The sequence below is a fragment of the Patagioenas fasciata genome, chromosome 2 (genome assembly GCF_037038585.1).
Source record: "Patagioenas fasciata isolate bPatFas1 chromosome 2, bPatFas1.hap1, whole genome shotgun sequence".
Lineage (NCBI taxonomy): Eukaryota > Metazoa > Chordata > Aves > Columbiformes > Columbidae > Patagioenas > Patagioenas fasciata.
Window position 1 is genome coordinate 121,129,701 of NC_092521.1, and position 14,850 is coordinate 121,144,550.

The 14,850-nt window shown below is 38.8% G+C and overlaps 1 protein-coding gene across 11 annotated transcripts in view; it reads right to left on the minus strand.

Annotated features, from left to right (window-relative positions):
• LOC136098503 (trafficking kinesin-binding protein 1) overlaps window positions 1-14,850 on the minus strand; it is a 132,766-nt gene that overhangs the window by 6,122 nt on the left and 111,794 nt on the right. For 6 of the 11 annotated variants that reach the window (XM_071804855.1, XM_071804853.1, XM_065831975.2 and 3 more), the window contains 3 exons: window positions 13,638-13,954; window positions 8,970-9,299; window positions 931-1,033 (listed from right to left, as the gene is read on the minus strand). In XM_071804855.1, coding sequence (XP_071660956.1) covers window positions 931-1,033; window positions 8,970-9,299; window positions 13,638-13,954 — 750 coding nt within the window. Of the gene's footprint in view, window positions 1-930; window positions 1,034-8,969; window positions 9,300-12,415; window positions 13,955-14,850 lie in introns of those variants that run through there. The other 5 variants (XM_065831977.2, XM_071804856.1, XM_065831976.2 and 2 more) reach the window with 2 other exon arrangements.

The following is a 14,850-nucleotide window of genomic DNA, read 5'->3' on the forward strand; positions in this document are numbered from 1 at the left end:
AAAGAAAAAGCAGCCAGGCCATGATTAACTTAGTTCAGAAAGGGAAGCAGAAAAGGTATATTTAATCATCATCCATTTCCTTTCCACCTCACAGGCTTTCATTTGTAATAGCCTTACTTTTCATGTGTTCCATAGGTAATCAGTGCTCATCTCACGTCTAAACAAGTCTGGACACGTCATCTCTGAATGGGGACTTACACAATCATACACTCCCACACAGGGGCCATAAGGGGCAGAGAAAGCAGTGAGGCACTGTCCTTTGCAACAGAAAAAACATTCCTTAAATACGCATCTGCTAAGGAAGGAAAGTTCCATCTTTAGGTATGAAATTCACTCACTCACTCTGGTTCTCAGATCATCACCTTCTATAATGCTACAGAATTGCCTTTTCTCAGTATGTTTTGCCTACACATGCCAACTGCTACTAGAAAGCCAGTTCATTAGTTTCAGCCTTGCTACTATGAACTCATTTTCAACAATGCCACCAAGGAACAAAGTAGATGGTTCCCTCTTTTGGATTAAGGCGTATTTCTTCCTCCATTCCTCATGTACTTCCTGGATTTCTTTACCTGCACATCCCTTCTTGTTCTGTACCAAAGATAAAGATTTTTTCCTCCCTGGAAAAATCTCGTATTTTTTGTGACAAACCATATTCTGTGCATTCACACATGAGAACTACAACTAGTTTGGGACCAACGGTAGTTTGGATTTGGAAGCTAACTTAGTTATGTCTGATCCCGCAAGACAAAATTTCAGATATTTTGGTTGGCTTCCTAAAGCTTTACACATGCCCCTCAAATAAAATCAGGTTGAGGTAACGCAAAATGGGAGGAATAATTTGGGGGTGTAATTCACCAACGTGGCTAACGCTTTTGCTTATGCCGCTACTTAGTATTTCCCTGCAGGAAAAACACCACGGGAAACCCTTACCTTGGTGTGACTCGTGTGAGTTCATCAGAAGGGTGCAGAATGCGGCAGGTGGTGAAGGTGAAGGTGGAGTTGGTTTGTGACATGCACTTCCCAGGATGAGGTACTAAATTAAAAAAAAGCAAATTCTTTGCATTTTACACAGAAAAGGGGAAAACCAAACTTCTGTGTGCTGATAAGGCAGATGCAAAAAGTGATGAGGTACCTCGGACTGGATCAATGCAAGAAAAGTGAAATACACAAGCTACAGAGTTCCAAAAAACACTTGTTCTCCAAAAGAAAACAAACACACCCAGGGCTCAATGGCCAGTGCTAAAAGGGTCTGCTGAAACTTCCCCATCATCACTAACACCACAGATAAGTCTTGTTCAAAACATATTTAGGCAAGACAGTGTGTGAAATGCTTGTCCTCAGCTAAACTAGCACTTTTGCCAGTGGGAAATTACAAGCAGCATTTTCTAGTACCACCTCAAGAGTACTAAGATTTTCTGAATATTTGTGCATTCCAGCTTTTAGATTGATCCACCAAAAGGTATCCTCATAACTTCTCAGTAATGGATCCAGCTTGCTAACGCTACAGGAATGTAGATTGTTGGGGCAGGGAGGGGATAGACACATATTACTGTTTCTCTTGCCTCTTTTCACATCCATAGTAGGGCAAGTGGCGGTTCTTTGGATCCACTACTGCACATCTGTAACACTTCTCTTGTGCATGTGTTTAGGTTCTTTAAGAATGTACATCCTCAGCTGCACAATACAGCAGTTTTCATGTATCTGTAAACAGTGTATTAAGTAATTTTCCCCACAAATGTGGCTGTAAAGGTGCCACTGTCAGTGTATCTGTAATTTGGGAAATAAGCAACAGAGCTCAATTTAAGAAAACTAAGTAATCAGGCCAATTTGTTTCTTCTCAGTAGAGATACTTCTGTGAATATACTAACCTGCTGTATAATACAGCTGTGGCCACTGCAAAATAACTACAAAATTTAAGAGCCATGCATCTGAAAAGCTGGTTGAAAAACACCCAGAGTTAAATATTACATCAAAGATATCATGATTGCATAGGTTCTTCTTACTTAGTAACCAAACTTAGCAGTGGTCAAAAGACATGCACAATAAAAATTGTGTGCAGCTCCCTCCCTCTCAGTCCTACCCAACCCTCTGAGCCACTCCCCGATTAAGCCACACTTTAATACCACAGTACACAACTATTCAACACATTGCAAAGGACAGACAGACCGATCAACTAGACCAGACACCACTCTGAACTTCCAGAGATGCTTAGCAGAAGCAAGGCAAGTCGTAATTGTGGCTGTGTTCCCTTTTTCATGTATAAAGTATCACAGCTCCAAAATCGTGCGTGCAGTTCGGTAGGCCTTTAAGAACACACGTAAGCAGAGTGTGAAGGGTAGAGCACGGGGAGTGTGAACAGTGGAAGCAGAAGTGCAAACAACGTGAGGCAACTTATATCTAGCGCTGGAATGTGCTGCTGTACATTAAAGAAGAGGATTTCTAAAAACTCACTGGAGTGCCATGTTAACACACTCAAATGTTAGCACAGCGTAACATAACAACAGGCTCTACTTCACCTCCAGAGACGGCAATTATGATGCTTCAGGAATCCAGTTGCTTTAGAGATTAGTGTGAGCACTATGAAAGCTATTACAAGGGAGCACAGCCTAGCAATCATGATTTTCTCCATATTGTAGAGAGTTAAAAGAAAATCTGGAGAAAGAGCTCAAATGACGGGACATGAAAAAATTGGTTATTTTGATAAAACAAAGGACTTCGACGTAAATCAAGTAGAACAAAGCAATTATCCCTGGATGATGAATAGAGAACAGAATAAAGCAATGCCAGTTTAAGATTGCAAGCTCAACCCAAAGCACATAGCTATAACACAATTAAGTGCATTTTCCCCATTTGTAATATCCACTGGGTATCCCCTCGGATTGGAAACAGGCACATTGAAGATATATAGCTGCATTAGCAAAAGCAAGACTCATTGCTATGAATGAGTCAGAGATAGGAGAAGGCTGCTAAAAGTAGAGAAATCACCGATTCTAATATGAGGAAACAAATTGAAATTGTTAAAAAAAAAAAAAAAAAATCAATTTCCAAGGATGTATTCCACCCTTAAATACCACTAAGAAAGTTCTGTACCAGCTTCATCCTCCATCAGTCAACAATGGGGTGTATCATATTGCTGTAGCATTTTCCATCCTTTGGACACAGTACAAAGAGAGTGAGAACCTGTTGCTGTAAATGAACAAAGTTTATAAAATAGAAACAAAATAATTCATTCCTAACCTAGGAATTTTACATAAGAATGGCCATATCCTGAGTTGGTATAAATTTGTGAGGAAGTAATATATAAGTTTACAATAAGATATTATCTTCACATGTACATACACCAAAGTATTATTTTAAATATAAACATCCGCTCCATGAGACTGTGGCTGAAACCAAATGTTTTATTTATACCCTCTTTTTCAAAGAAGTAGATGATCAACAATGAATCTTCATATCTGTATGAAGAAGAACCTGTACATAATGCAGTGTTCAAAAAACTTCACAGAAACATCATGTCATTTTATCCATCAGGAAACCATAAACTAAACTGTGTGTGCATTTTTCCCCTAAATTAAAATTCAAGCTAAATTTTAGATTGCTGTTGGATTGTGATTTGTCTCTCAGTAATTAATGATTCTTTACTTCATTAAGCTCTCTCAATCAATTCTTAGGCATTTTGGAAAAAAAAAGAAAAACATTATAACTGAAAGCAACTCTCCTGTAAGCACCAACATTTGTAAAATGTTTTAAAATACTGCAAAAAAAGCCACGTGCTATTCGAAATGACTGCAGAGAGCTCCACCTTCTGGTAAACCAGAGCTTTCCCCATGCAAAACACAAAAGCTGATTTTATATATTAGCTCAGAGCTGTTTCAGATCCAGCTTCAGTATGCAGCTTACAGGCCATCCTGCTGGGTGCAAACAGCAATCCAGATGTGTTTAGGACATGATCTTCTGCGGAGGGAATCACCAAAAGCCTGCTCAATCTGGATTTTCACTCAGCTCATGCAGAGAAAGGTATGAAGTTACAGTAGGTAAACTAGTGACCTGCCACATCCACAAAAAAGCATCAGGACAAACTGACTTTGAAAAAGATTTGCAAGAGGCAGCTATCCTAAAACACCATCAACACTTGTACCACTGATTCCAAACTCAAATTCACTGCTGTGCTAGATGAACACTGAGGAAGCAGAGAGCTCACAGCAGCCAGTAAATCCTTGCATTCTGTAGAAATACCTATTTTGGCAAATACACATTTATGCAAAAATGAACTTAAAAACAAATTAGAAATGTTAAGAATATGGCTTGATCGAGACTGGCACAAAGGCGAAGTTTTAGCCCAGCACTGAAGCAAGCCACTCTGCTCACCGTTTCTTTGGCACATTTTAACTAAAGAAAGAAATCTGTTTTCCTGCCCTTTCAGCAGAGAGAGCAGTGGAATTTGGATATGTCTCTAGCACAGGCTGGTAAGACAGGGATGGAATGACAATCAGGTTGGGGAGTCGTTAGAGCAACAGATGGAGCTGGTGTTCTTAAGCATTAGGAGTTTATCTTACTGATGAATAGGAAAAAAAAAAAAAGCTCTGCCTGCTTTGGAAGGGGATAACAACAAAGGACCATTACAAGGCACTTATTTCCTACAGTGTCATCACTTGGGATACAAACCATGGATTTGACTTTTGCCAGTCTATGCCATGACCTCCACTCTTTGGTAAGGTGAAATTCTTGAAAACTAGGTCACAAAACCCCATTAGGATCCACAGAACAAGAGAGCTGCTTCATGTACTCTCTACATTCAGCAGAGTTCACCCCAAAGCTCTGATATGAGGTGCTACCTGTACTGAAAACTCCTGGCTGACAGAGCAGGGACAATACAGGGTACGCTGGAGCCCACACCTGGGTTAACTACTACAACACAATGGAGAAGGGCAATTAACACAACAGCTGTAAAATGTGAATGTGGTGCTCTTCTAAAGGTGTGAATTGTGAATGCTCAAAACCTCCAAGAATCCATATGTCTACACCAGGAGTGTTACTCCTCTTCCATTACTTAAACAATTGATGACAAAAATTATTTTCCAAATATCTGCATTTCCAAACCTCCCATTAATTTTGCCTTTGTAAACAGAAGATGAAAAACTGAACAAAGGTAGACATTCTTTGAACCATATTTTCTTAGCTTTCTTCTGGCTGAGGTCTCCATGTCATAGGTATATAACCCTGGAGCATAGATGTAAAAAGACTTTAACGTATTTAATGAGGCTTCAACAGGATTTCATGCAGGCTAGGATCCCAGATTAAAATTCTAGCATTTTAACAGCACTGATAGCAAATGGTGACAGATTTTTCTTAAGGAAATAATTACTTTGAAGTATTCATGCCATTTGAAAAAAAAAAATATATATTTAAATATGCATCAATACCTTAGTTCTAAGAAGAGTTACAAAATTTATTGCTTTTCTGTACAATGGTAACCTCCTAGATGCATGTATAGTAATTCTGCTAAAAACAACTCAAACATAAGACATTCATTTTAAGTTTTCATGATTTTAGGTACTTGTTTGGAAAGATCTTCACATCACTATTAAGGTCAAAACATGAAATACAGGAGGGCTGATCCCGCAATGCTGCACGCATGTCTCTTCCAAGCAATCCATCAGTGGAACTAACAAACACAAGGACTGAAAGACCAGTTGGTGCACCCAAAACTAGGATGCAATTAAGCACATGCTGAATCAAGTGTAGCCTTTCCAAATTCTAAATGAGAACACTCACAACATTATTACATGCTTTGAATGGCTTGGGGCTTTTTGTTTAAGGGAAACCTGAAAGGCAACAAATTAAGATGAAAACAAACAAACAAAAAAACACAACCTCTCCCCCCAAAACAGACTCTGAACATTTTTATAATATACTGCAGTTTCTTTCAATGACTAAAAAAACATATTGAGGGCACTAAAATCTGTGCTGCAAAAATTACGTGTCCTAGATGGTATTAACAATGCCACGTCCTATAATTTCTTTACCACTCAAATTATGCCGAGAGTCTACCCAAGTGATATACAAATTTCAAATGACCCATGGTTATTAGGTTAGAACTGCAATTCTGGAATTTACAATCCTCCATAAAATTACTGAGCCCACACACAGTATGCAGTTCTGACAGACCAACTGCAGGTCCTAAATGACCTGTGTGTTAATTCCTCTGAAATGTTCAGTGCCATAATTGGGATGTAATCTGGATATAGGGTGAGGAAGTTACTTTACCTGTCAATAGATATTACAGATTTCAACATAGGGACAGAAAAATCCAAGGATAACTTCTTCAGAAAGTTTAGTCAGAATGATTTCTGACTCCACCTATCACTCAACATGGAGTAACTGATACTCTGTTCTGAAGACATTTATATTGGGTACAAGACATTTTTGGAACTACCAACAATGTTTGTGCTCCTGAGCCTGGATGCCACAATGACTTCTCTTAGGGCCCATCTTGAGCAGCACTCTACACGCCCACAAAGCAGCAGTAAAAATAGGACCTCACAGCACTCTGCCAGAGAACATCTCCAGTGAAAAAATGGTAAGACACAACCCTTAGAGCATACATATCAAATGATGCAGGCACCTACCCAAAGGACCAAGATGACTTAACACCCGCTGGGAATGGTCCTTGTGGGCACTGTATTTCCAAACACATTTTATCCTCAGGTTAGAAGATATGCAGCTGCAGACTGGCATGCTCTGTGGCCTGCCAGCACAACCGTAGGAAGATGCTTTCTGGCTTTCATGAACCTCTTGAACTAGATTTTTCCACAATGGAGCTATTGTGGATTGCACCAAAAAGCATTACCACTAAAGATCATATCCAAGATGCTTTTCTCCTTCCCTTTTTATTTTACTTTCACAAGCAAGAGCTTGTGCTGTACATTGCTGCCTGTAATCTCCCTGGGAATCACGCAAGCAACAAGGTCATAACGTTGTGCTTGTGATAGTGCTCCAAGAAAGTGCACATCCTTACACAGCCCTACCTGCATAGCACTTGTTAGAGAGAAATCATGGAATGGTTGGGGTTGGAAGGGACCTGTGGAGATCATCTAGTCCAACCCACCTGCTAAAGCAGGTTCACCCAGAGCAGATCACACAGGAATGTGTCTGGGTGGGTCTTGAATGTCTCCAGAGAAGGAGACTCCACAACCTCTCTGGGCAGCCTGTTCCAGTGTTCTGGCACCCTCAAAGTAAAGAAGTTTCTCCTCATGTTTAGATGGAACCTCCTGTGCTTCAGTCTCTGCATACTGCCCCTCACTGTACCGTTGGACACCACTGAAAAGAGTTATTTATTTGATTATTTTAGTCCATGTGTCCTAGATCTCTAGTTTTTCCTGCTGTTATTATTTAGACTCTTCAAAGTGATAAACACCTGGATAATACCCCAAACTCTATGCAACCCCTCAGAACCATTATTTAATTCCATATTAATACAAAAGTTTAATATAAGCATTTTTCATTGGCAATACATCTTATAGAATAAAGACAACTTTTGCCAATGGAAAGGGAAGTTGAAGGGTTTGAATGTTCGAGGATTTGAAGAGGTTGCCCAGAGAAGTGCTTGAGTCACCATCCCTGGAGGTGTTTAAAAGTCTTGTAGACATGGTTTAGTGACGGACTTGACAGTGCTAGGTTAATGGTTGGAGTCAATGACCTCAAGGGTCTTTTCCAACCTAAATAATTCTATGATTCTAAGTTTAATCCTAATAGAGCTGACTGCAAAAAGTAGCTTATATTCAATAGCTGAAAGCACTGAACTGCCATTTCAGCAAGAGCTGAGGATACTGTGCACTTTGCAAAAATAACAGAAACATTATCATCTAGCCCTGAGACAATCTAATCTTCCAAAGACCAGTCAAACAATAAATCATGATTTATTCCAGAAAAAGGAAGGGGAAGGAAGTATCCTTATTTAAAGTAGCTATGTAAAAACATGAAGTCTGAAGAAAAAGGAGTTCTAGTAGTTTCCTGATTCTGGACTAAATATAATTCTTTACTAGCAGCAAATCTTAATGAAGACTAACATTCCTATACAGCTTATTAAAACAAAACACCACCTTCCCAAGACAAACCCAACAATGAAAAAAAAACAAACCTCACAAACTCAAAACACATCTATAGTCTGAGAGTCTGTAGCTTTGTGCAATAACAGACTGCTAGTGTCAGTTCAGAGTATCTAATAACTCCTGCAGTTCTGCAGCATTTAAAAATGTGTCAGTCTTAAAATTGTATAAACAAGAAGGCTAGAATTTGATAGCATGCTGGAGAGGGAATAAAGGACACATCATTTTTCTCTGTATAAAAGCACACTTAATTTTTTATCTCAAAGAAGTTTTAGAAACAGGTAACTGTATCTGAGGTAAATGAATTAAAGTTGCAGAATTTCTTTGCTTGATTTTCAAGGCACTTCCATTTGTTTCAGCAAATCCAATTTAGATGCAACTTTTGTCATCATTTCATCTTTGTTTTTTTCCCCAAAGTACAAAATCTAAAGCATGGCATCACCGATTATGAACAGTCAGAAAAATATCTGTGGTATAAGCATACAACATATATATAGATAGTCTATACATTATATACACTGAAGACCGTGCACTCAATACACATACAAGTCGCATACATGCCACACAAAGGTTTGTGAATGCACCACTTCCTTTTAGCAGCCTTCTCTTATCAAAATAGAGTAAAATATTGACCACAGATGCTGTTACTGGGAAAAAAAAAATCAAATTAAAAGATTATTAGAGAAAGGATTTTTGAGCCAGTGTTAGAATGATTATGTTCTAACTACTGCACGCATTAACGTGCAGATGCCACACACAAAGCAATACTATGGATGCTGTTCTGGAGAGATGTGAGCATGGCCCAATAATCAAAATCCTGTAAAGATGTCAGTTTTACTGGACTTAATGAGTTTCCCTCACCAGACCCCTCATCATCGTCTGTCGCGGACTCCTGCATCTCCTCTGTGAAAGCCTGAGATTGGCGGGGGTTATTCTTGCTGTCTGAAACAGTCACTTGTGCTTGTGACCTCTCACCTGAGGTCTCTGTGTGCTGAACTGGCGTCGAGGTAGTTAGGCCCTTGTAAGAAATGTCACCTGTCTCATCTTCCTCATAGTCATTAAGGCAGTACACTTCATCCAGGTCCAGGTCCAGGGTCCTGAAGCCCTTAGTGACAACCCCAGGCCTTGGGTCCAGGATCCCGCCCAGGTGAGGCTGAGCCAGCTGCTGCCAGTGGTGCAAAGTGGCAGAACCTTGAAAGTGAGCACAAAGACAAGCAAAAATAAGTTAGTAATCGATCCAGGACCTAAAAGGCAGAAATTCCCACTTTGTTCATCCAGAAGATCAAAGGCTTGGGAGCTCTGAACCTTTAATGTTTCTGGGTTTAGTATTTTTAGGCTTTAATATTTCTAGGCAGACATGTTACAAGGCAAAACTGCTTCACCTACTCTTCAGCATTTCCAGATCAATATGAAATAAACTGATCACATCAGCGCTTGGATAGGCACAGGCCGGTGGTAAGATGTGGCACATTTGTGCATATGCACATCCCCTCCTCGTCCATATTCTCATCCCCCTAAATTCACACGAGTAAGCAGGAATAGAAAGAATTTATATTTAACAGTTGACCTGAGCACCATCACAGAAAGCTCTAAAACGAACATATACCACATATTCCCACATTAAGCTCGCACTAAGAAATAATTTACTATCGGTGGCTAACAGGAGGACAGTAGTCACACAGACTGCACAGCGATTTCAGCTTCCTACCATATGTTAGAAAGCCACATCAACTCTAGGCACATATTAAGCAGATAATATCTCTGACCTATACATCAAGCCTAAATACTTTTACAGCCCCTATGTGAGCCTTATGCTACAGGAACTCAACTACTACATAACTAAATGCTACTGTACCTGTAGCTTCATCCTTGGCAGAAAATTGTTTTGAATGAGGAAAGAGGCACATTTAATGGAGAAAAACATGTTCAGAGTTCAATAGGAGACAATGAATCGGAAACAGCAACACACCAGGTTAAACTGATAAACACACTGAGATGGGCTGACTAAATCAGGGAGGATTTATCTGATTCCTCAAGCAGTGATTAAACACTGCTTGCAAAGGTCTACATTTTCCTGCATGTCCACTAATCATGATTGTGCTGTAATGTGCAAATTAAACCCATTCATTCCAAGTCCTATGACACAAACAAAACATCTTTATTTTCATCTCTGTCAGCTGAAATCTGAGCAGTTTTTGTTGTCTTGTTCCTGTCCCCTCTCCCCAAAGCAGAATACTGAACTCAGTCCACAAGCCCGCATGCAAATGTCTCACCAGTGTTCAAAGGAGAAGAACATTCAAATACATTCTGAACCACTGTAATAACTAGGGACAGGATGGCTCTTACATTATTTTGCATCTGAGGATTATCCCATGGAATGGGAAAAATTGACATTTCACAATAAGGATACTGCATTACACGGAGTTTTATAGTTACTAGCAAGTGAACAGGGAAAACATCCGTCTGTGGAATGACTGGGATCACTGAGTAGCATTTTAGTTAAGTCTATCTCACTTTTTTAAAATGGCAATTTTTAGCCGAGAATAGCTGAACCTGCCGGATTACTCTGGATAACAGTGCTATTTATTTTTTTGCAAGTAATTTTTTGAGGGACTGAAGAGGATTTAGGTTGACTGGTACCTTTAAGGCTGAAGGAAGTAGAAATTATTATACCACCAAAATAAAAAAACTAATCAAGAAAGTATCCCTATAACTTATATAACTTGTCTTCATTACTAAATTGCCACAAAGGTCAAGGGTTTTTTTTGCTTCTACATAAAAGAAAATTCCAGAACCTGGAGAAATGCCAGATATTGTCAAGTCTTAAACAAAGAGTAGAGCTTTGCAGTACGGCAATGCCCTCAAAGGTTACAGAAAAATACCAGAAATCAAAATTTCTTTCTGCACAGTATGCAAAAATAGAATCTTGTTGCTGATTAACTTCTAGATGCAAGTTTCTGAAGATGGAATCTTTTTTACCTTAAAGAGCACCAAAATTTATAGTTAGAAAAGCTTGGCAGGGTATAAACATTAAATTTATAACATTTTGTATATATCCTACAGAAAGATATTCACCAGAATATCTGCATCTGGATCTTTAACATTTCTATCGACACTTCATGTTATCAGCTTATTTCAGAAACTGGAAACCAAAGTGGCCTAAGTTTAGTCACAAAAATGAGGATGTCTGAGTTTCTCCTCACTTCTGTTATCTTGATCTCATAAAATGTGTGAAAAGGAGCTTTAACGTTCCCAAACCAAAAACTAACACTAGTGGATAAAACAAGACAATAGTTGTCAATTGCCTGATAATTAATAATAAAAACAAAGGCACCAAATTAAAGGGGGCAACACAACACCTTGGCCTATTATTCAGTCACAGGCTCCTACCAGACAGCTTTGTAAATCATGCTATCAGAAAAAGCTGGCATGAGGGTGCAACAGTGTGGGACTACCAGGCCGAAGTGAGAAGAAATTTAAAAGCAAAATAAAGTACATAAACAAAGTTTATTTTTCTGTTCCTGATATCGGCATCATTGCATGCACAGTGAGGGGGTCAGAGAAAGCTTGAGAATTCACATGTTGCTGCCACAATTGCAATAAAGTGAGTGAAGACATAATCAGTCCAAGGTTGTAGTTTTTCTATGGGACACAGGGAGTGATATTTTGTGCTTACACGGCAACAAGCTACAGGTGCATAGTTTAAAAACAAAAACCAAATCAAGCCAAAAAACTCACCAGACTGTAACTACAGCAAGTTAAATCAAGCAATCATTCTATTCAGCCAAAAGAAAACTTTGTCTTAAGGTGAAAAGACGATGATTCATTTCTTAGTACATCACTCTATTTATTTTACTGTGGGATTTAAAAGATTGCTTTAAAGGAATATAAGCCACTAACCTGAAAAGTAGTACAGAGCTGATTTTTTCCTTCCCCATTTTATGGCATGAGCACCATTAGGAAGCAGTAATAAAAGCCAAAGGCACAACTACTGATAAAAGTCTGCAGACTATTTTGCCCCAATAGTTTGATTGTATCCATAAAGTTGAAGAAAATAAAAAGTTAAATCTCATGAAAAATACTTTGGAAAGAAACTAAGCTGAAGTGAGGAACTGAACCATAAACATGTATTTAATAAAAGAAACACTAAACTTATGAAACAGGCAGACACAAACACACTACAAATGAGTTGTAAAACCAAACATGAGAAGTACTTCAAAAGCTGCAATAATTTTAAGGAAAAAATTACCCAGTGAAAACAATGAACAAAACCATTAAAAAAAAAAAAAAACCAAGACAGATAGAAAGACAATAAAGACTTCAAGAGTTTATTGGAAGAAAAAAAGCAGATATAATGGGATGGTGACAGAAATCTCTTACAGTGGTAGCAACCAGTAACTGCAACAATGCTGGATCATCCCTTCCCTCATGTGATACAAGAATTTTTTATGACCATTTAAAAGCAGTCATGAAAACAAACTACTAAAATCTGCTAAACAGTATGGACTTGTGTGCTACGGCTATAGTTTCATTTGAATAGGTAGATACAGCACATCACTTTCTTCAGGACACAAGATGGGTTATTTTTGCTTCTGAACATGTGTCACGCTAAATGCTCCTTATTGATGAAATAAATTCGTTCTAAAAAGGAGGAAAAGGGAACTTCTGCAATTAACACACACATCGGCAATATAATGTAACACCAGACTTCTGTTAAAAGTAAAGAGAGAAAAAGAAACCAAAGCTAAATTATGTGGCTAGCATCTCTGTGAAGTACTTTGGAAAACAGCTTCGTTTTGTTTGAAACTTGAAGGAATTTACTAAACTTTAATTTGCAGCAACAACCTGAAAGGACTGAAGAAAGCCAGGCATACTACACTGTGTGCTCTGTCAGCTTTGTTAGACTACAGAAATGCACTTAACTGACATAAAGCTCTAGCCCTGACTACCATCTACCTATATCTTGCCTCCTTCCGAGAAAATATATGGAGGAAATTTGACTTTAAAATATCCACCTCATTTCACACATGAAACCAAAGTTATAGACACTCAGGTGTGGCCCCTCAAACTGCCAACTGAAGTCCAGAGGTCATTTTTAATCACAAAAATAGTCCTATTAGACCAACTGGACTATTTATAGTAGGTAAAGGTCTTTCCAGACACTGACTTGCACAACTGAGATTTGATGAACTAATACTCATGTTGCTTAGATTTCAGATACTCAACCACCTTCCTTTTCTAAGTGTGAAATGGCAACACTGTGATTTAGGTTAGACATAAGGCTGCACTACCGATGCATGTGTAGCCCGTAACATTTATTTTACTGCCATGGTTGGAACTGTTTCCCAACACTTTTAAGGCCTGAGGAAAAATGTAGTAGTTAGAAGATTTCAAACCAACAGCGTGGAGTACTGTCTCTAAAGTAAAACGAATATGTGTTGCAAAGATTTCCTGCTTTCTGGTGATGGATAAGAGACCATAAAGAGTCACTAAGAAGAACAGATAAAGGCCGAGGCCCTTTGTTATCACCTTCTAGTGGTTTCACAATCTGAAGCTTTTCTGGCAGGTAGGAACGACTGCTGATGGACATTCCTGAATATCCAGTGAATTCTGAAAATCTGGAGTGAGTTCCCAGTGACATGATGCTCTCTGTGGGGGTAACAGAACCACTATGGAGTTCACCCTTTTCTGCCAGTTCCCGTAACTTCCTTTCCTGCTCTTCTTCGAAGAACTTTCGCTCCGACAGGTAATTCTCCCGCCTGAGGGACAGCCTACGAAGAGCAGTCTCTAGGTCACTGGAGCCTGGAGTCCCTGGAGTTCCAGGCTTCTTCATCCTGTCTTCATTTCTAAAACATAATAGGGGACACACACACACACACACAAAAAAAAGAGGAGAGGGAGAAAAAGAAAATCTTAGAGATGCTTAAAACTTCCACGTGACAGTTTTGAGACATGCATCAAAACCTTTAAATTACTATGCCTGGGAACAACTTGCTAGTCGTCCTGTGAGTTCAAAGGCAATATTTTCTTTCTCTTTCATACTAAAACCATTTTGAGTAATAGTTCCTGCCTGGAAACTCCTGGTTGGAAAAGCTATGCTTTACTTAAGAGCTTCCTCCAACAAGGAGATGAGAGATGCCTGCTTGTTGCGGATCTCTTACAGTTACTAAACCCAAGTGAGTAGGCCACATCTTACAGAGTACATGCTGCAAGAATACCATAATGAGTCACAAGAGTATGCTATATTCATTGTTTTGAGATATTAAGTCATTTTTACTGGAAAGTATATGCAGCATGGTGTAGAACTGTATCGGGGAAGAAACAAGTAGTTAGAACAACAAAGTTCCAATTGGTTTCATTCACAAGTTTTCATATTAGGTAACCTACACACACACACACTTTATTTATTTATTTTTAGGATCAAAAAGAGTTAGCTGTAGTTGCAACTTAGATCAGAACACCCTGGCAAAATGGTGAAAACATAATTAGTTTTAAAGGTTGACCCACAGTTGCAAAGACAAAGAGTGGTTGGTTTTATATCATCTGGTGCTGCTGCATGTCAGAACAGGTGCCAAGTTGCAGACACTGATAAACAGTACTTTCAAAAAGCTTTCATTTTTAAATAAACTTGAGTGCTCAAGAACTATCAGCACAAAATAAAGTAACTTTGGAAGATGTACATCACTGAGTTAACTGCACAATGTAAGACAAGGACAGGAAACCAGAAATATTTTATGTCAGA